The sequence below is a fragment of the Corvus moneduloides genome, chromosome 13 (genome assembly GCF_009650955.1).
Source record: "Corvus moneduloides isolate bCorMon1 chromosome 13, bCorMon1.pri, whole genome shotgun sequence".
In the NCBI taxonomy this organism is placed as follows: domain Eukaryota; kingdom Metazoa; phylum Chordata; class Aves; order Passeriformes; family Corvidae; genus Corvus; species Corvus moneduloides.
In genome coordinates, this window is record NC_045488.1 from 19,295,074 (window position 1) to 19,313,778 (window position 18,705).

An 18,705-nucleotide genomic window follows, 5' to 3' on the forward strand; every position below is an offset into this window, starting at 1 on the left:
ACTGAAAGCCTTCACTTCTCGCAAATCGTGGCGTCAGAGAGCCAGCCTGAGGGGTTTAAAGAGCCCATCTGACACGAGGCAGTTGTTATTTACCAGCGTTTGAGGCGTTCTCGGTATCTTTTAAGGCAGAAATTTACTGGGCTTTGCAATTTCTCGAGGTTTTCAGCCGCTGTGGCGTGGGGACAGCAGAAATTGCTGCCTGCTCCACCTGCTGCAGCTGAATCCCTTCCTGCTGCTTTCCAGGGAATGGGCTTTCACTTGTTAGCGTGGATTTTGAGCTTCCAGGAGCCTTCCTGCTCCTGGCTCTTGCTGCTTTGGAGGGGGATTCTCGTGTGCTCCTTGTGTTGCTGTATTCCCTTAAAAAACCCCAGGGATTAAAGCAGCAGCTGCTGTAAGGCTTTGTGTCCCGAGATGTGCCGGGGAGGAGATGGATGGGGAGAGCAGAGAACTGAGAGCTGAGGTGGGGTTTAATCCTCGGAAAATCCTCTAGGAGAGGAGGGACCAGTTGCCCACGGAAGGAAGGCAATCTCCCGGTGAGCCAAAGCTGCCTTTTCCATGGAATTGCAGGAGGTGATTCCGTCAGGAGCAAGCTGGAATTCCCCTGGAATGCCTTTGGTGTCGGGGGGGTTCTGTGAATTATTGTGGGATCGCCTCGGGAAGTTCCCTGGGCTTGGCTTTTTTGGGAGGGCAGTGGCACCCATTTAAATGGGATGGCGGCTGTGTGGGAGCTCCTCCAGCACCTCTGCCCTGGCATTCCTTAATATTTCCCTTGAAATACGGGAAGAAACGGGCATTTTGAGGCACTGCACTTGCTGTGGATCTGGATCCACCCCTCAGGTTGCTCAGAGCTGGCTCAGTTCCATCTTTATCCATCTATTATTCATTCCGGAGCGCTGATCCGAGCGGTTTATTTGGGATAAATAAAGGGATTGTCCACGCTTCCTGTAGGAGTGGGTGCTTTGGTATGGAGTCTGCAGTGGGATAAAAACCATTCTGCACCCGGGCATGTCCCTAAAAGACAGAACCACTTCAATAAACCCTTAATCCCGTTAAATTCCCGAGGTCCGAGCCCTGGAATTCTCCGGTTCAGGGAGATGATGGGCTCGGACCAGCAGAGCTGCGGAAGGGAGGAGCTGGAAGTGGGGCAGGAGCTGGGACAGGGCCTCAGAGCTGCCTTGGGGACATTCCCGTGCCCGCAGTGACATTCCCGAGTGTCCCAGGCCCCGCCAGTTACGCACCCGCCATTTATAAACCCTGTCCTGATTCTTCTTCCCCTGTGGGATATTCCAGCCTTCAGCTGATTCCCAACCCCTTCAGGCTGTAACCTGCAATCCCTGGAATTGTGTGTTCCGAGGCCACACAGGGATGGAGTTCCTGGAGCTGGGGGGATGTGGCTGTGCTTGCTGTGCCCCACGCCAGGGGCTTCTCTTGCCAGGGATGTTCTGTGGGCTGTGCTGGGATGGCTTTCCTCAGGGAATTCCGGCTGCTGGGATCAGCTTGGCACCGTAAAAGTGGCCACAGCTGTGTTTTCAAAAGCGTGAAGTGAAGCATCCCATCTTTCTTCCAAGGGAACGGGAATCAAAGCATCCAGGGCCGTGTGGGAGGGTCTTGGGCTGATCTGAGGGTTTTGCTGGGCCAGAGGACCTTCAGGATTCCTTTCCAGCCTAAATTCCCTGATTTAAACCCAGGAGCTGATCCCTGTGTCCTTTCCAGGCTGAATTCCCTGATTTAAACCCGGGAGCTGATCCCTGTGTCCTTCCCAGGCTGAATTCCCTGATTTAAACCCGGGAGCTGATCCCTGTGTCCTTTTCAGCCTAAATTCCCTGATTTTAACCCAGGAGCTGATCCCTGTGTCCTTCCCAGGCTGAATTCCCTGATTTAAACCCGGGAGCTGATCCCTGTGTCCTTTTCAGCCTAAATTCCCTGATTTTAACCCAGGAGCTGATCCCTATGTCCTTCCCAGGCTGAATTCCCTGATTTAAACCCAGGAGCTGATCCCTGTGTCCTTTCTAGCCCAAATTCCCTGATTTAAACCCGGGAGCTGATCCCTGTGTCCTTTCTAGCCCTAATTCCCTGATTTAAACCCAAGTTGCCCCTAAACCTGCTGCGCGTTGAGGCTTTGTGATGCCCAGGGGAATGAGGGATGCTGGGCTGGATCCAGGGAATGTTTAATCCTCAGGTTTCCGTGCCTGTGGAACGCTCATGTATTTTAGATGATGCTCTCCGGGTCATGTTTGCCTCTCTCCAGCTCTGGGAAGCCGCAGGATGAGGCGGCAGGAATTAAATCCAGGGATTGCTCCAGGTCTGGGCTCACCTGGGCGCCTCAGGCCTGGCTTAAAGCCACGCTGGATGCGGCATAAATTAATGCAATTAATGCCAATTTTCTAATTCCGTGCTGCCTGGTGATAGGGGAATGGGAAAGCATGGAGCCGGTGGAAAATGGGTGGGAGCAGGCAGTTCCCAGAACTGAGCTGCTTCCCCCTCTTCCAGCTGCCACTTTTTGTAGGTTTAACTGATTCCCGAGATTTTCAGCGCCTGCGAGCAGCTGGAAAGGAACAAAACATTAATGGGGTGCTTTTCCCAGGCCGAAGGGAGTAAAAATGCCCCACAAAGCGGAGCTTTTCCCACCTCTTGTCGCTTAATCAAGAGAAAGAAAAGGTGTTAATTAGCCAGAGCGCCTGATTAACCCAGCCCGGTGGGCGTCTCCTTTTTCCAGCTGCGTTTTTGTTTCTTTACTTGAAGAGTTTAAAAAATCGGGCTGCACCGCTGAGGAAAAACTAAACCTCCAAATTAAACCTCCAGAGCTCTCCTAAAGGCCCGAGAGCAGCGAAACGCAAACTTCCAGCGGGCCCAGAGGTTTTCCAGGAGGGTTTTCTGCCGAGCTCCAAACGGTTCAGCCCCACAGCAGCTGCGCTTCCCTTTGTGCTGGCTCCCGGCTGGAGATCGGGTTTGGTTTTGCGCCTGAGCTTTGTAAACCCTCAGTTCTGGGCTTTGGTCGAGGTGGGAGCAGCAGCCTCAGGATGGGATGGGAGCGTTATCCTGCTTTTTTTGGGGGTTGCTTGGCTACCGCTGTGTTCCTTGGGGTTCAAAACTCCCTTGGCAGTTCTTGGTTTTCCCCTCTTTTTGCTTCCCAATTTGTCCGTTCTTGTGTGCGTGTGTTAAACCTGCATTTTGCCGTCTTTAAGCCTGGCTTAACATCTCCCTTCCCCAACTTGGGCTTTGAGGCAAAGCGCAGTTTTATTTTGAAACCCCCTTTTTTCCACCTGGCTCGGTGGGAATTCTCCCCGCTCTGCTCCTCCAGGGCCGTCGCTCTTGATCCCTTTGCACCCCGATTAAATTTTCCTCGTGTTCCCAGATGTGTTCCTCGTGTTCCCAGAGGTGTTTATCGAGTTCCCAGATGTGTTTATCGAGTTCCCAGAGGTGTTCCTGGTGTTCCCAGATGTGTTTATCGAGTTCCCAGAGGTGTTCCTGGTGTTCCCAGATGTGTTCCTGGTGTTCCCAGAGGTGTTTATCAAGTTCCCAGAGGTGTTCCTTGTTTTTGCAGATGTGTTCCTGGTGTTCCCAGAGGTGTTCCTGGTGTTCCCAGATGTGTTTATCGAGTTCCCAGAGGTGTTCCTGGTGTTCCCAGAGGTGTTTGTCGAGTTCCCAGATGTGTTCCTGGTGTTCCCAAAGGTGTTCCCGGTGTTCCCAGAGGTGTTCCTGATGTTCCCAGATGTGTTTATCGAGTTCCCAGAGGTGTTCTTGGTGTTCCCAGATGTGTTCCTGGTGTTCCCAGAGGTGTTTATCGAGTTCCCAGAGGTGTTTATCGAGTTCCCAGATGTGTTCCTCGTGTTCCCAGAGGTGTTCCTCGAGTTCCCAGAGGTGTTCCAGGTGTTCCCAGAGGTGTTCCTGATGTTCCCAGAGGTGTTCCTGGTGTTCCCAGAGGTGTTTATCGAGTTCCCAGAGGTGTTTATCGAGTTCCCAGAGGTGTTCCAGGTGTTCCCAGAGGTGTTCCTGATGTTCCCAGAGGTGTTCCTGGTGTTCCCAGAGGTGTTTATCGAGTTCCCAGAGGTGTTCCTTGTTTTTCCAGATGTGTTCCTGGTATTCCCAGAGGTGTTTATCGAGTTCCCAGAGGTGTTTATCGAGTTCCCAGAGGTGTTCCTTGTTTTTCCAGATGTGTTCCTGGTATTCCCAGAGGTGTTTATCGAGTTCCCAGAGGTGTTTATCATGTTCCCAGATGTGTTCCTGGTGTTCCCAGAGGTGTTCCTGGTGTTCCCAGAGGTGTTTATCGAGTTCCCAGAGGTGTTTATCATGTTCCCAGATGTGTTCCTGGTGTTCCTAGAGGTGTTCCTGGTGTTCCCAGATGTGTTTATCGAGTTCCCAGAGGTGTTCCTGGTGTTCCCAGAGGTGTTTATCGAGTTCCCAGAGGTGTTCCTGGTGTTCCCAGATGTGTTCCTGGTGTTCCCAGAGGTGTTCCTGATGTTCCCAGATGTGTTCCTCGAGTTCCCAGAGGTGTTCCTGGTGTTCCCTGAGGTGTTTGTCGAGTTCCCAGATGTGTTCCTGGTGTTCCCAAAGGTGTTCCTGGTGTTCCCAGATGTTTTTATCGAGTTCCCTTCCTGACAGACACAGGGGGTGCACCCCAGGTCCGGGTTATTCTGCTCCTTCCCAGGATTTATTGATCTTTATTGATCGTCTCTGGGGTGATCATCGATCATCCCTCGCAGGGTTGGGGCCTTTGGGAGCTGCTGGCTCGGGAGCTGGAGGTGATTCCCGCAGTTTGTGCTGCGATTCCTGCAGGGAATGGGCTGGGAATCCCAGACCAGGGCACGTGCTTGGGGTTAGACCGAGCCCAGTCCCAAATCTGTGGGGTTAGAGATTAGACCCAGCCCAGTCCCAGATCTCTGGGGTTAGACCCAGCCCAGCCCCAAATCTCTGGGATTAGACCCAGCCCAGCCCCAGATCTCTGGGGTTAGACCCAGCCCAGCCCCAAATCTCTGGGATTAGACCCAGCCCAGCCCCAAATCTCTGGGGTTAGACCCCGCCCAGCCCCAGATCTCTGGGGTTAGACCCAGCCCAGTCCCTGGAGCCCGCCCTGCGCCCGGCCCAGCCCCAGCTCTGGTTTGGGGTGTGTGTTTGGTGCTGCCGTCTCCGCAGAGCTGAGCTGGAGGAGCCCAGGAAAGCCAAGGCCAGGCTCTGGCAGCTCCTAGGTGCCAGGAAAGTGCCCGGTGCTGGGATGGGCATGGAATTCCAGCTTCCCTTCCTTCCCAGCCTCCCCTCTGCCATAATTCCCCTTTCCCCCCCCGTTTTTTGGGGGTTTTTGTGAGCATTCCTGCTCGGTGCGGGCACACCGCAGCTCTCTGTGGGCAGCTCCCTCCCGGGCATCCCTGAGTGGCCAAAACCACAAAAATGTCAGCCCAGAGCTGCCCTTGGCGGCTTCAATTTCCCCATCCTTTGTGTGGAGAGGCCGCTGCTCATCCCGGGATTTTGAGAAAGAGAGTTTTGATCCCCGGCGCTGTGGGGAGAGGCACCAAAGGCAGCCGGGGCCGATCCTAATCCCTGCACGTTGCTGCCCCGAGAGGATTTGACCCCGCTGGAAATGTGGGGTTTAAAATGTGGGAAGGTTTGCCAAGGAGAGCTCTGGATGCCCGGTTTAATCTTCCGAAATGATTGTTCTGGCCTCAGGGACTCGGAGTGCAGCCCGAGGGCTTTTCAGGGCTTTTCATCCCAATTATGGACACTCCCCGAAATAAGAGGATTCCCAGGGCGCTCACACACTGCAGGGTGAGCTCCAGCAGTGCACAGGCACTCTGAAATGCACCAAAACCCCACAGTTTACCCCCAAAAAGGCAGGGCAAGGGGCCTTTGGCCCCAGGAGTGCTGGTCATTGGGGACTGGGAGTGCTGGGCATTGGGGTGAGGGAGTGCTGGGCATTGGGGACTGGGAGTGCTGGGCATTGGGGACTGGGAGTGCTGGGCATTGGGGCTGGGAGTGCTGGGCATTGGGGTCAGGGAGTGCTGGGCATTGGGGACTGGCAGTGCTGGGCATTGGGGTGAGGGAGTGCTGGGCATTGGGGTGAGGCAGTGCTGGGCATTGGGGTGAGGGAGTGCTGGGCATTGGGGCTGGGAGTGCTGGGCATTGGGGACTGGGAGTGCTGGGCATTGGGGTGAGGCAGTGCTGGGCATTGGGGACTGGGAGTGCTGAGCATTGGGGCTGGGAGTGCTGGGCATTGGGGCTGGGAGTGCTGGGCATTGGGGACTGGGAGTGCTGGGCATTGGGGTGAGGCAGTGCTGGGCATTGGGGACTGGGAGTGCTGGGCATTGGGGACTGGGAGTGCTGGGCATTGGGGACTGGGAGTGCTGGGCATTGGGGTGAGGCAGTGCTGGGCATTGGGGACTGGGAGTGCTGGGCATTGGGGTGAGGGAGTGCTGGGCATTGGGGTGAGGCAGTGCTGGGCATTGGGGACTGGGAGTGCTGGGCATTGGGGACTGGGAGTGCTGGGCATTGGGGACTGGGAGTGCTGGGCATTGGGGACTGGGAGTGCTGGGCATTGGGGTCAGGGAGTGCTGGGCATTGGGGTGAGGCAGTGCTGGGCATTGGGGTGAGGGAGTGCTGGGCATTGGGGCTGGGAGTGCTGGGCATTGGGGACTGGGAGTGCTGGGCATTGGGGACTGGGAGTGCTGGGCATTGGGGTGAGGGAGTGCTGGGCATTGGGGACTGGGAGTGCTGGGCATTGGGGACTGGGAGTGCTGGGTATTGGGGCTGGGAGTGCTGGGCATTGGGGTCAGGGAGTGCTGGGCATTGGGGACTGGGAGTGCTGGGCATTGGGGACTGGGAGTGCTGGGCATTGGGGTGAGGCAGTGCTGGGCATTGGGGTGAGGGAGTGCTGGGCATTGGGGACTGGGAGTGCTGGGCATTGGGGACTGGGAGTGCTGGGCATTGGGGACTGGGAGTGCTGGGCATTGGGGTGAGGGAGTGCTGGGCATTGGGGTGAGGGAGTGCTGGGCATTGGGGTGAGGCAGTGCTGGGCATTGGGGACTGGGAGTGCTGGGCATTGGGGACTGGGAGTGCTGGGCATTGGGGACTGGGAGTGCTGGGCATTGGGGTGAGGCAGTGCTGGGCATTGGGGCTGGGAGTGCTGGGCATTGGGGACTGGCAGTGCTGGGCATTGGGGTCAGGGAGTGCTGGGCATTGGGGTGAGGCAGTGCTGGGCATTGGGGCTGGGAGTGCTGGGCATTGGGGTGAGGCAGTGCTGGGCATTGGGGACTGGGAGTGCTGGGCATTGGGGTGAGGGAGTGCTGGGCATTGGGGCTGGGAGTGCTGGGCATTGGGGTGAGGGAGTGCTGGGCATTGGGGCTGGGAGTGCTGGGCATTGGGACTGGGAGTGCTGGGCATTGGGGTGAGGCAGTGCTGGACATTGGGGTCAGGGAGTGCTGGGCATTGGGGACTGGGAGTGCTGGGCATTGGGGTGAGGCAGTGCTGGGCATTGGGGTCAGGGAGTGCTGGGCATTGGGGACTGGGAGTGCTGGGCATTGGGGACTGGGAGTGCTGGGCATTGGGGACTGGCAGTGCTGGGCATTGGGGTCAGGGAGTGCTGGGCATTGGGGACTGGGAGTGCTGGGCATTGGGGCTGGGAGTGCTGGGCATTGGGGACTGGGAGTGCTGGGCATTGGGGCTGGGAGTGCTGGGCATTGGGGCTGGGAGTGCTGGGCATTGGGGTGAGGCAGTGCTGGGCATTGGGGACTGGGAGTGCTGGGCATTGGGGACTGGCAGTGCTGGGCATTGGGGCTGGGAGTGCTGGGCATTGGGGTGAGGCAGTGCTGGGCATTGGGGACTGGGAGTGCTGGGCATTGGGGTGAGGCAGTGCTGGGCATTGGGGTCAGGGAGTGCTGGGCATTGGGGTCAGGGAGTGCTGGGCATTGGGGTCAGGGAGTGCTGGGCATTGGGGCTGGGAGTGCTGGGCATTGGGGACTGGGAGTGCTGGGCATTGGGGACTGGGAGTGCTGGGCATTGGGGTGAGGCAGTGCTGGGCATTGGGGTCAGGGAGTGCTGGGCATTGGGGACTGGGAGTGCTGGGCATTGGGGACTGGGAGTGCTGGGCATTGGGGTGAGGCAGTGCTGGGCATTGGGGTCAGGGAGTGCTGGGCATTGGGGTGAGGCAGTGCTGGGCCTTGGGGTCGTGGTTTTTGGTCATTCGGGGCCGTGGTCTTTGGGGGCCATGGTCATTTGGGGGTTGTGGCCATTGGGGTCCGTGGCCATTGGGGTCCGTGGCCTTTGGGGGTTGTGGCCATTGGGGTCCGTGGCCATCGGGGGTCGTGGCCATTGGGGGCCTGTGAGCATTGGGGCCTGTGAGCATTGCGGCCGTGGCCTTGGGGGGCCATGGCCATTGGGGCCTGTGGCCATCGGGGGTCGTGGCCATTGGGGCCGCTGCCGCCCCGGGGGATTTTCTGGGGTTTCTCAGTGCCGAGCCCCTCCCGGTGGCGGTGCCCGTGGGGAGTCCCTGATCCCATGAGTCCGTAAATCAGGGAATTTGAGGGTGAGTTTTTAAATTTCGAGTGTCCCTGTAGCTGTTCCCTGCAGCTCCACCCCTCTGCTCTGCCTGCAGGGACACTGCCCGTGAGTTTTGGGGACTCTGGGGGGTTTTCCTGTCCTTTAGTGCCAGCAGGGGACACTTCCCATGTGTTTCGGGGACTCTGGGGGGTTTTCCTGCTCCAACCATCCTTTAGTGCCAGCTTCCCGTGTCCCTGTGGCCAAACCATGGAGAGGGCATTCCGTGCTCGCCGGGAATTTCCCAAGGCTCCGAGTCCCCAAACCCCCCTGACTCGTCCCTCACCCTAAAACCAGCGAGGGCTGGCACGGACCGAGGTTTCCCAGCTGTCCCTCCCCTCGCTGCCCAGCTGTGTCCTAATCCCGCAGTTCCGGGAGGGGCCTGCCGTGGGGGCAGCGCTGTTTTCCAGGGATATCTTTGGGATTGGGGTTGGAGGCCAGTGTAGTGTGTGTGTGTGTGTGTGTGTTCTGGTGAGTACTGCAGGGTTTGGGATATCCCTACTGAGGAGATTCTGGCCTGAGCACGGGGTGTCAGGCCAGCAGCTCTCTCCGAAATGGGGGGGAACTGCTGAGGTTCCTAACAAAGCAACCTTTGGGTCTGTGAGTGTTCACACTCCGCTGAAATTCCCTCGGTGCCACAGCTGCCGTCAGCAGCTCCTCCGGGAAGATGGATCCTGGGGAATTGCCCGCCCTGCGAGCCCTCAGCAGGTGGGCGAGGCGGTCAGAGCAGAGCTCACAGCTGGCACAGCTTTGGGGTTTCCCCCCTCGTGCCCCTGTGGCTGGGTGAGGTGAAGAAGCCTCCTCCGAGAGCGGCTGCCTGGCCACGAAGGAACGCTTAACGCTGGCCCGGCCCGAGCTTCCCACGGGTGAGAGCGGCCGGGAGTCCCTGGGAGGGAGGGTCAGCAGCAGGACTGGGAACTCCCTGCCCCGTGCCGTAGGTGCCCCAGCCGTGCCGTGGGTGCCCCAGCCAATGCCATGGGTGCCCAGCCATGCCCCAGCCGATGGCCATGTCTCTAACTGTGTTTTGTGCCCCGCTGCTGTGTTTGTTGTGTGCGAGCTCTGTTGTTTCCTGCCGCTCTGTCACTGCGTTTCTGCTGCCCCTCCCTGCAGCCGGGTTTGTCAAGTCGCCCATGTCAGAAACTAAGCTCACGGGGGACGCCTTTGAACTGTACTGTGATGTGGTTGGGAACCCCACTCCAGAGATCCAGTGGTGGTATGCGGAAGTCAACCGCGCCGAGGCTTTCAAACAGCTGTGGGATGGCGCTCGGAAGCGCCGGGTCACCATAAACACTGCCTACGGGGCCAATGGGGTGAGTGTGCTGAGAGTAACCCGCCTTACCTTGGAAGACTCTGGGACTTACGAGTGCAGGGCCAGCAACGACCCCAGGAGGAATGACTTGAGGCAAAACCCCTCCATTACGTGGATTCGAGCCCAGGCTACTATAAGCGTCCTGCAGAGTGAGTCCGGCCCCCAGTAGTGGCACTGTAGTGTCTAGAGGCAGTCTGGTGACCCTGCCCCCGTGTCCCCACCCTGTGCCACCCTGTGCTGTGCCCACCCGCCCCGCCCCGCGGGCTGCTCCTCGCCTGTAGTGCTGCCCCTGTGTGCCCTCGGTGTGTGTTCTCCGTAGGTCCGCTCGGGAAAACCTCGGGATGTGTGGTAGAAAGGAGCCTGCTGGTGGATCTGTGTTTGTTCCCTCCTCCCCTTCGTTCTGTAGGAGGTTTCCAGCCTCCCTGGCTTCTCCACGAGTGCCTTTCTCTTTGATTTCTGGCTTCTTCCCAGCTCTAACCGTTTTATTTTGATTTCTTCTGTTCTCCTGGAGTTTCTGGGAATGCCTCCTCACCTGGTTTTGGTTACATATCTACTTCTGGATAAATCCTTCCCTTTCAGTTCCACGTGACCTTTCGTGTCTGGATTTTCCCATGAAGTCGTGGTGTTTCTTTCTCTTCCTGGCCAGCAGCACGTTCCTAAGGAGTTCTCTGATGCAGCAGCGCTGAGGTGGTGCAGCCATTCCCAGCCCAGCCCATGGAAGGAGGGGGGAACATCCTCCCCAGAGCTGAACCCACAGCCTGAGCTCAGTCACCCCATCCAGGGTGCAGCAGCAAAGCTCTGAGAGCAGAGTGCTTGGCCCAGAATGGCTTTTTGGTCGTGACGAGGCGTTCCTGCCTTCACTTTGCTCCTCGTCCCAGCTGGATTTGGGAATTAGTGTGGTCACATTGGGTGGAGAAGAGTTTAGGGCCAGATGTAGAGCTTGCGTTGGCCTGAGGAAATGGCTGATGAGCTACAGGTAGAGGGGGTTAAAGCTGCAGTGTGGAGGTACAGGAGAACAACTTCTGGGTGGCTTCTCAGTGTCCTCAGCTGACAGAAGAGCAGAGCAAAAGCGTGGGCTTGCTCTTGTGCTCTGTGCCTAAACAACCCTTTTGTGCCGCACCGGGTACAAAACCCCAACTGTGCATTGGATTATTTATTTGGGTACCTTGAAACCCCCCCCAAAGCTGTCCCCAAAGCCTGGTGCTGCTGTTGGCACTGCTGGATCAGAGACCTTCCCTCTGGGAACGGGAGCAGCGTTGGTGCACGTGGGCAAACGGCCGGTGACCCCGGTGGCCCCGGTGGCACGGACAGACTGCGGTGCTGGAGCGGCCCCGGGTGCCCGAGCCGGACCTGCTCAGCCTCAGCCCCGCCCCTCGGCCCTCCCGTGTCCTTTGGGCTCCCAAAGGGCTGGAATGCTTGCATGGCCACAGCAGCAAAGCCTCTCATCCTGGGAAATGCTCCTGCCCTGGCACAAACCTGGGAATGTGTCTGCTGGGAAGGGCGCTGTGCCCTGCACCCTGCCCACCCTGGCGTGGGACAGTCCCCGGTGCTGCCGAGGGACTCTGAGGGACAAAACCCTTCTGACGTGCGGAGCCAGGCTTTGGGACCAGCTGCTGGGATGATTTGTCCGTATGGGAAGGGGGTTTGCTTCCCTCCCTCCCTCCCTCGCCCTGAGCTGCTGCAGGGACTGCAGTCCAGCCTCTCCTCTCTCCGTGAACGCCGTTGGCTGCCCCTGCTGCTGGGAGCTGTGTCCTGACCTGCTGCCAAGTGCCCTGCTCCGGGGTCACTCTGCTCCGGGGTCACTCTGCTCTGGGGCCCTGCTGGGACGTGTGGATGGAAGCCCCGAGTGCCTTTCCCGTGCATGTGTGAGTGCCCAGAGAGCCGAGCCGCTCCTGCAGCCCGTGGACATCAACCCTGCCTGGCCCTGCCGGGAGCAGAGGTTCCCCAGGTGTCCCTGTGAGTGGAGACTCTTACCTGAGCCTGCCCAGATGGCCTCAGCTGTTCCACCGGGGGCCTGGCTGGGAGATGGGAATTGTCGGGCTCGGCGGAGTTGGAATTTCCAGCTGGCGGCACCCACGTCACCCCACAGTGCCACAGAGCACAGGCTGCATGCCTGGCCTCTGCAGAGACCAACTTGCTGAGGGAAATCTGGCACCCAGGAGCCACCATCTGCCTTCCACCTCACTCCGGATTTGGAACCAGAATTGCACTTGCTGGGGGTTTTTTTAGGTGCTTTGCTTGGGTTTTGACTGTAAAAGCCGAGCTTACATAAAACGGGCGCTTTAAGTGATGTGTAGACAGTGATTTTCTAGGTGAGCATCCTTCCTCAGCTGCTGCTGTCGCACTGTTCCAGCTTGTCTCCTGGAATTAAATCAGGAGATCGATCCATCAGTTTGCTTCTCTAATAACCAAATGCAGGTAAAGCTGGAAATGAGACTGCAGCTGCCTTCAGTTTTGCTTAAACTAAAACCGAAAAGGTTGCAGGTCAGCTGCTGAGTTACTATTTCAGACACACTCCAAAAATATTCCCAGAGCTCTCTTAGTGTTTCTGTGGGAATGCAGATGAGCTCTAGGAGGGTGGAAAAGCGCCCGGCTCAGGCCAGGAATGGTGCAGAACACGGGAATAACACAGCCCTTTTGGGCCCAAGCAGTCCTTGAAAGGATAAAATGCCCCGTGGGGGAGGAACGAGGCAGAAACAGAGGCAAGAGCGTGGTAACACCAACAGCACCTGCAGCATTCCTGCGGTTAAGGAATGATTTAAAGAGCTGGGGAAGGAGGAGTTTAAGAAAGGATATCCAGGGCTGGAATGCTCCAGCTTATCAGTGGGTGGATGTTTTTTCTCCTTGCCTCCCTGGCCAGTAATGTAAGGATGTGCCACGGGATACAGGGATGTTCCCTGTGTGGAAAGCTGGGATGGTTCTGACACGATTGGTATTTTCCATCCTGTCGCTGCGTTTCATAACCTGCGTTCCAGAGACCCCGTGGATCATAGATTTATATCCCAAATTGTTTCCACAAGGCACGCCAGAGCTCCTGGGATGGAAACTCCCTGCATGACTTGCAGGAATCAGGGAGGTGTTTGCTGCTTCCTCAGCCCCCTGCGTCCAGAGGGGTGGGAGAAGGGAGCAGCTGGAGCTGCCGCCTCTGGAATTCCCATCCCAGGCAGGGGACACAGCAGCTGGGCCTGCTGGGGTGGCCTGCAGTCCAGGCTGACACTAAACACAGGTTTTTTGGAAGGCTAACAGCAAGAATTGTGAACTTTTCAAACTCTGCCATCCTGCGTGAGGGGGTTTTTCAGAGAACGCTCCGAAGCCGGTGGGAGGCTCGGGCCCTGCGGCAGAAAGGTCTTTTTGCCAAGTTTGGGGAGCGGCTCCCGTGCCCGTGCTGGCAATGGCCCAGCTGTGAGTGCTGGAGAGCAGCAGGGGCCTGCAGGAGCTGGGGCCAGCAGGGCTCTCAGCCGGCAGCCCAGTGCCCGCAGCCATTCCAGCAGCCCAGTGCCCACAGCCATTCCAGCAGCCCAGTGCCCACAGCCATTCCAGCAGCCCAGTGCCCACAGCCATTCCAGCAGCCCAGTGCCCACAGCCATTCCAGCAGCCCAGTGCCCGCAGCCATTCCAGCAGCCCAGTGCCCACAGTGATTCCAGCAGCCCAGTGCCCGCAGCCATTCCAGCAGCCCAGTGCCCGCAGCCATTCCAGCAGCCCAGTGCCCGCAGCGATTCCAGCAGCCCAGTGCCCGCAGCCATTCCAGCAGCCCAGTGCCCGCAGCCATTCCAGCAGCCCAGTGCCCGCAGCCATTCCAGCAGCCCAGTGCCCGCAGCCATTCCAGCAGCCCAGTGCCCGCAGCCATTCCAGCAGCCCAGTGCCCGCAGCCATTCCAGCAGCCCAGTGCCCACAGCGATTCCAGCAGCACAGTGCCCGCAGCCATTCCAGCAGCCGAGTGCCCGCAGCCATTCCAGCAGCCCAGTGCCCGCAGCCATTCCAGCAGCCGAGTGCCCACAGCCATTCCAGCAGCCGAGTGCCCGCAGCCATTCCAGCAGCCGAGTGCCCGCAGCCATTCCAGCAGCCCAGTGCCCACAGCCATTCCAGCAGCCGAGTGCCCACAGCCATTCCAGCAGCACAGTGCCCGCAGCGATTCCAGCAGCCCAGTGCCCACAGCGATTCCAGCAGCCCAGTGCCCACAGCCATTCCAGCAGCCCAGTGCCCGCAGCCATTCCAGGGTGAACTCGGTGCTGCCAGGCGAAGCTGTGCACTGGAAGGGCCCCGAAGCAGGCGGCGAAGGGCAGAGCTCCCGGGCTCTGCTCACACAGCACCGAGGCTGTTTTGTTCTTTGTGTTTGTGCTCGAGGCTCCTTCGGAAACGAAGCAGCTGCAGCTCTGCCTGTGCCCTGCTGCGGGTCCTTCCATTGCACTGGCAGGCTCTGGGCGCTGCCCTCGCCCGTCCTCCCGCAGCTCCTGCCTTCCCTGCGCTGCTGTTCCCCTTTGGGATCTCCTGGGTGCACTTCAGCACACATCAGCCTTTGGGCAGGGGGCACATCCAGAGTGTCACTGAGGAGCCTATATTTGAGGGCTGCTTGTATAAAAATGGGTTTGTTTGCAACCTCAAGGCGAAGAATGAAGTGCCAGCCAGCCAGAAGCTTCTGGAGGAGTAACTGAGGTCTCCCACACAGGACTTCCAAAGCCCCAGGACTTCGCTGTGGGGGACGCAAAGTGGTGCCAGGAGCTGCTGGTGCCACCTGGACGTCCGTGGTGCTGGGAGCCCTCCAGTAAACCATTAACCAATTCTCCGTTTGCAGCCGGGAGCGCGGCCCCGCGCGTTGCCGCGGGCAGTGCTGAGCTGTGTGGTTGGTTGTGCTTTGTGGCTGTGTCCCACCCGCCGCGGTGCCGTGCCCTTCCCCGTGTAGTGCCCTCCCTCCCGCTCCCCGTGCCACCGTAGAGTAGCGGCCGCTGTGCCCGGGGCCGGCTGCTATGGGCGCTCCTGTGTTGCAGAGCCGCGGATCAACGCCAGCGAGGACGTGGTGCTGCACGTGGCCGGCGTGGCTGTCACGCTGCAGTGCAACCTCACCAGCAGCCCCAGCCCCCTGGCCGCCAGCTACTGGGTGAAGAACGGCGAGGAGATCCCTGGCACCAGGAAACCCTCCAACACCACCGAGTACAAGTGAGTGAGTGCCTGGCACCATGCGGGGCACAGGGGGAACACACACGGGGTTCCCACGGCCAGGGCGGGCGGGGTGCGGGGTGGCTCGGGTGCGTTGGGATCTGTGGCTGACACTCCATGAATCCCGAGCTTTGCAGGCTGAGCTCCAGAGCTCTGCTCCGGGCTTCCCACGGGGTGTGGGTAAGGCACACACAGCGTGGTTTGCTTCTCCGGGAATGTGTGGGTTGGATCCTGGCCGGCTCTCCTTCAGGATGGATGCATCGGGGCTGGAATGGGAATGGGCTGGGTCCGGCCTGCCCTGGGGACAGGGAGGATGTGTTCCCTGAGGTGTTGCTGGGGGATGATCCCAGGCCTTGGCTGGGGTTGGTGGGATCACGTGAAGCTCCCTCAGAGTCTGTTCCCTCTGTGGTTTCCTTGCCCTGTTTTTTCTTTCCATCCATTTTTTCCCCTTGGTGGACAGCAAATCCAGCTTCCAGTTCCATCTTAAGCTGAAGAGCACTTCAGGGACATTTTAACCCCTGCTGGCAACTTGGTCCCAGCTATTTTCTGTCTCTAGGGTGGCCCTTTCCCCCCTAATTCACTGACGCAGGATTAGGGAATGTCCCAGGTTTTCGTGGCCTTAGCAAAGCAGCCTCTCATCCCCAGCATTGTGGAAGTTGGGTTTGGTTCTGATCAAGATTTGTCCGAGTTTGTCCTTTTGTTTTCCCCTTTAGCTCGCTCTGAATTACCTGTTTAATTTCACAATGAAAGAATGAGCCTCAGTCCCTTCCCTGATTACCTCCTGTCCCTTCCTCAGTGCCGTGTCCAGCACTGGGCCTGAGCTTTAGGGGCTCCTCTTCCTTAACGAGCAATTAACAGGATGGGAGTGGTGGTCAGGCTTAGTGCAAGTGCCACTCCATGACCACCCGGGAAGGCTTGCTGACTCCTCTGGCACCTCTTCCAAACCAGCCTGGGGTTTTCCTTCCAAATTCCTCTGTAAAGGAAGGTTTAGGCTTGGCTTCAGCTTCAACTGCTGCAGGAGGAAGGAGTGAAGTGGGAGACCAGGACAGTCCCCTTGTCCCAGGGAATGGGGGCACTGTGGGAGCTGCCAGCAGTCAATCCAGGGACAGCTGGAGGAATCCCAGATTTCCATTTGCAGAGTGGATCCTGACTTCCTGAGCGCTCCTAGGCTGCTCTCCCTGGCGTTTGGTTTTGCATTGGATCTGGTCCTTAGCTGTGCTTTGGGTACAGTTTAAATCCAGAATTCCAGGTTTTCTCGGTGAGGACCCAGGCAAGCAGCATCCCATAGCTGTGGTTAACAGAGGCTATTTACCGCCTCCATTTGTTGATATTTTATATTGGCTTCTCTTTTGTATTCTATTTATTTGCCTCCAAGCCCCAGGTTCCTGTTTTTTCAGTGACTTTGTTTGGCTGTGAGATGTTTTTGGTGCTTGGACTTCAGAGTTGGGTACTTTTATCATCCACAAAGTTCCAGAATTTAGAGGTTAAACTGCTTCTCTTAAAAATGCTGCCTCTTCCAGCACAGGCAATGGCATGAATGTCTCCTGATCCTCACGGGGCGGCTGCTCCTGGCTGGAGGGAGCTGCTGCCTGGCTGGAAGACCTTGAGCTGTGTCGGTTTGCAGCTCCTGAATGATTGATGGTAACTGGAGCCCCGTGCCACCGCTGGGCACGGCAGCCTGGGGAGCATCAAACAATTCCATCTTGGCCTTCCTTTCCTCACTTCTGAGCATTGCCTGCAGTGGTCAAAGCGTGGCTCTTGAGCTGTGATGCCCTTGGAAAGCCGCTTGTCTGAAATTCATTAGCTTTGTAACTCGGGGCTGCGGTGAGTCAGTGCTGTCAGCACTCGGGCTCTTTCCGTGTGTCCGAGCAGTTTCTGTGTGTGATTAACTGCTTTTATTGCAGGGCTGGTGTTCAGCTGCAGGGGCCGTTTGCTTGATTAAAAAGAATGAATAAAAAAGGACGCCAGGGAGCCTTTTGGGGGAGGGAAGTGTTGCTCGGTGTGTGCTGGGGGGAGGTGGGCCCGCCCGGTTACACGGTGCAATTAACGGGTGTTAATTGAGGCCACAGGGCGAGAGTGGGGTGTGAGGCAGCTCTGCTGTGTCTGTCCTGCTGCAGGATCCCGAAGGCCCGAGCAGAGGAGTCGGGGGAGTACCTATGTGTGTTCGTGTTCTCCAGCTCTCCCGTCGCCAACGCCACCATCGAAGTGAGAGGTACGGCTGCAGTCGGGATCGTCCCTGCCCCGTTCCTGGAAATGCCATCCCCTGCCTCCAGCAGCTCCCTGGTGTCCCCACGGAAGGGGAAAGGCCTCCTCATCATACAGAGCCAGGCCCGGGTTAAGAACTATAAATAATAATTAATTATGGGATATAATAACTCCGATTCTAAGGGAAAGCCTCGCACGCATTCAGGGAAAGGCCTCACAGAGGTGGGAGCACAGGCACGGCATTTGTGGACACCAGAACACCTCTGTGGGTCGGGCACCTCCTGGCATCTTCGGGAGCCTGAAATTCGGGATGAAAGCTGCAGAACGGGCAGGGTTTGCCCCAGGTGTTGCTGCAGGTGAACACAGAGCGGTGCTGGTGCCGCGATGGGAGCGCGGGGCTGCGGGCAGGGCTGGCTCCGGGGATTCGTGGTGCCTGGTCAGGCCCTGGGATCCAGGTGGGAGAATCCATCAGCCCGTGGGAAATTGAATTCCAACACCCTGTGCCTCTGAGGAGCTTGGCTGGGTGTTCAGGGCACACAGGTGGGGGGGTTTAGTTTTCCTTCTTTTCCTTTTCTTGGGGATTTTTTCTTGCATTCCGCTCTTTTGCTGTAATTGCTAAATGTCCTCGTGTTATCCTAATGGGAACGTTAAGTTCTCGCTGCCTCCTCTGGGCTGCTTTAGGTGACAAACCGCTCCTAGAGAGCGGAAATGTAACTCTGGCACTGGAGCAAGGTGTCTGCCAGCTCTGATCGTCTCTGCAGGGCCCTTTGGGAGTGTTTGCCTCGGGGCTGGGCTGCTGCTCTGCCAGCCAGGGCCACCAGGAGAGCTTGGCAGGGAGGTGGCAGTTCACTGGGGGGGGAAGAGAAGCCAGTGCTTGTGATGGCAGCGCAGTAAGGGCCGATCCTACTCCCTTCCCACGGGGAATTTACACCTAAATACTCCTCAGATGCTTTCCTGGGAAGCTGGGGCTGAGGAGCCGGGGCTGCACTGGGGGCAGCTGGGAGGGACAGAGGCCCTGTTGGGCTGCCCGTGCAGATCTGTAATTGAATGCTGACCTGCATGGGCCGTGCTGGTGCTCAAGCAATTACACACAGATTTAATTGCTGCTTGTAATTACGGTGCAGCTCTCACTGCTGATGCACGGGGAGAGGAGGGTGCTGAATCCCAGAGTGCTCGTGCTCCAAAAATAGGGATTTTCTGACAGCTCGTGAACAGCTTCCCTGGAGCCCGTGGCAGAGGCAGCCTGGGGCATGCAGGGCCACCTCTCTGCCCCTGAGTGTTCCTGCACGTGGCAGGGGTGGCATTGGGTGGGCTTTAAGGTCCCTTCACCCAAACCACCCTGGGATTGTCAAAAATGGACAAAAAGCCCCACAGGGCAGTGATGTACCAGCAGCTGGGAGTGGCAGGCAGTGTTGGTGCCTTTCCTGGGAATGCCGAGGCTGGCTTCCCTCACCCCGCTGCTGCTGCTGGAGCATCTGGGGGGGCTCTGCTCCTGCTCAGGCTCCGAGCTCTGG

At 58.1% G+C, this 18,705-nt stretch overlaps 2 protein-coding genes across 6 annotated transcripts in view; both read left to right on the forward strand.

The window, feature by feature from the left end:
* NPTN (neuroplastin) overlaps positions 1 to 18,705 on the forward strand; it is a 42,891-nt gene that overhangs the window by 9,753 nt on the left and 14,433 nt on the right. For all 4 annotated transcript variants that reach the window (XM_032123301.1, XM_032123304.1, XM_032123300.1 and 1 more), the window contains exons 2-4: positions 9,634 to 9,981; positions 14,818 to 14,986; positions 17,104 to 17,198. In XM_032123301.1, coding sequence (XP_031979192.1) covers positions 9,634 to 9,981; positions 14,818 to 14,986; positions 17,104 to 17,198 — 612 coding nt within the window. The remainder of the gene's footprint in view (positions 1 to 9,633; positions 9,982 to 14,817; positions 14,987 to 17,103; positions 17,199 to 18,705) is intronic.
* LOC116450640 (neuroblast differentiation-associated protein AHNAK-like) lies at positions 97 to 5,919 on the forward strand. 2 transcript variants are annotated; one of them, XM_032123307.1, is made up of 2 exons: positions 97 to 4,071; positions 4,366 to 5,919. In XM_032123307.1, exons 1-2 carry the CDS (start codon positions 3,703 to 3,705, stop codon positions 4,597 to 4,599), a joined length of 603 nt encoding a protein of 200 aa, XP_031979198.1. In that variant the 5' UTR covers positions 97 to 3,702; the 3' UTR covers positions 4,600 to 5,919. The 2 variants fall into 2 exon arrangements, with proteins under 2 accessions (XP_031979198.1, XP_031979199.1); XM_032123308.1 differs by having other exon boundaries at positions 97 to 3,945; positions 4,324 to 5,919.

Excerpts from the sequence above, each read along its gene's own strand:
- LOC116450640 (XM_032123307.1), top strand. The coding sequence starts at position 3,703 with ATGTTCCCAGATGTGTTTATCGAGTTCCCAGAGGTGTTCTTGGTGTTC. Across the intron at positions 4,072-4,365 it reads TGTTCCTTGTTTTTCCAGAT|GTGTTCCTGGTGTTCCCAGA; the intron begins GTGTTCCTGGTA and ends GAGTTCCCAGAG.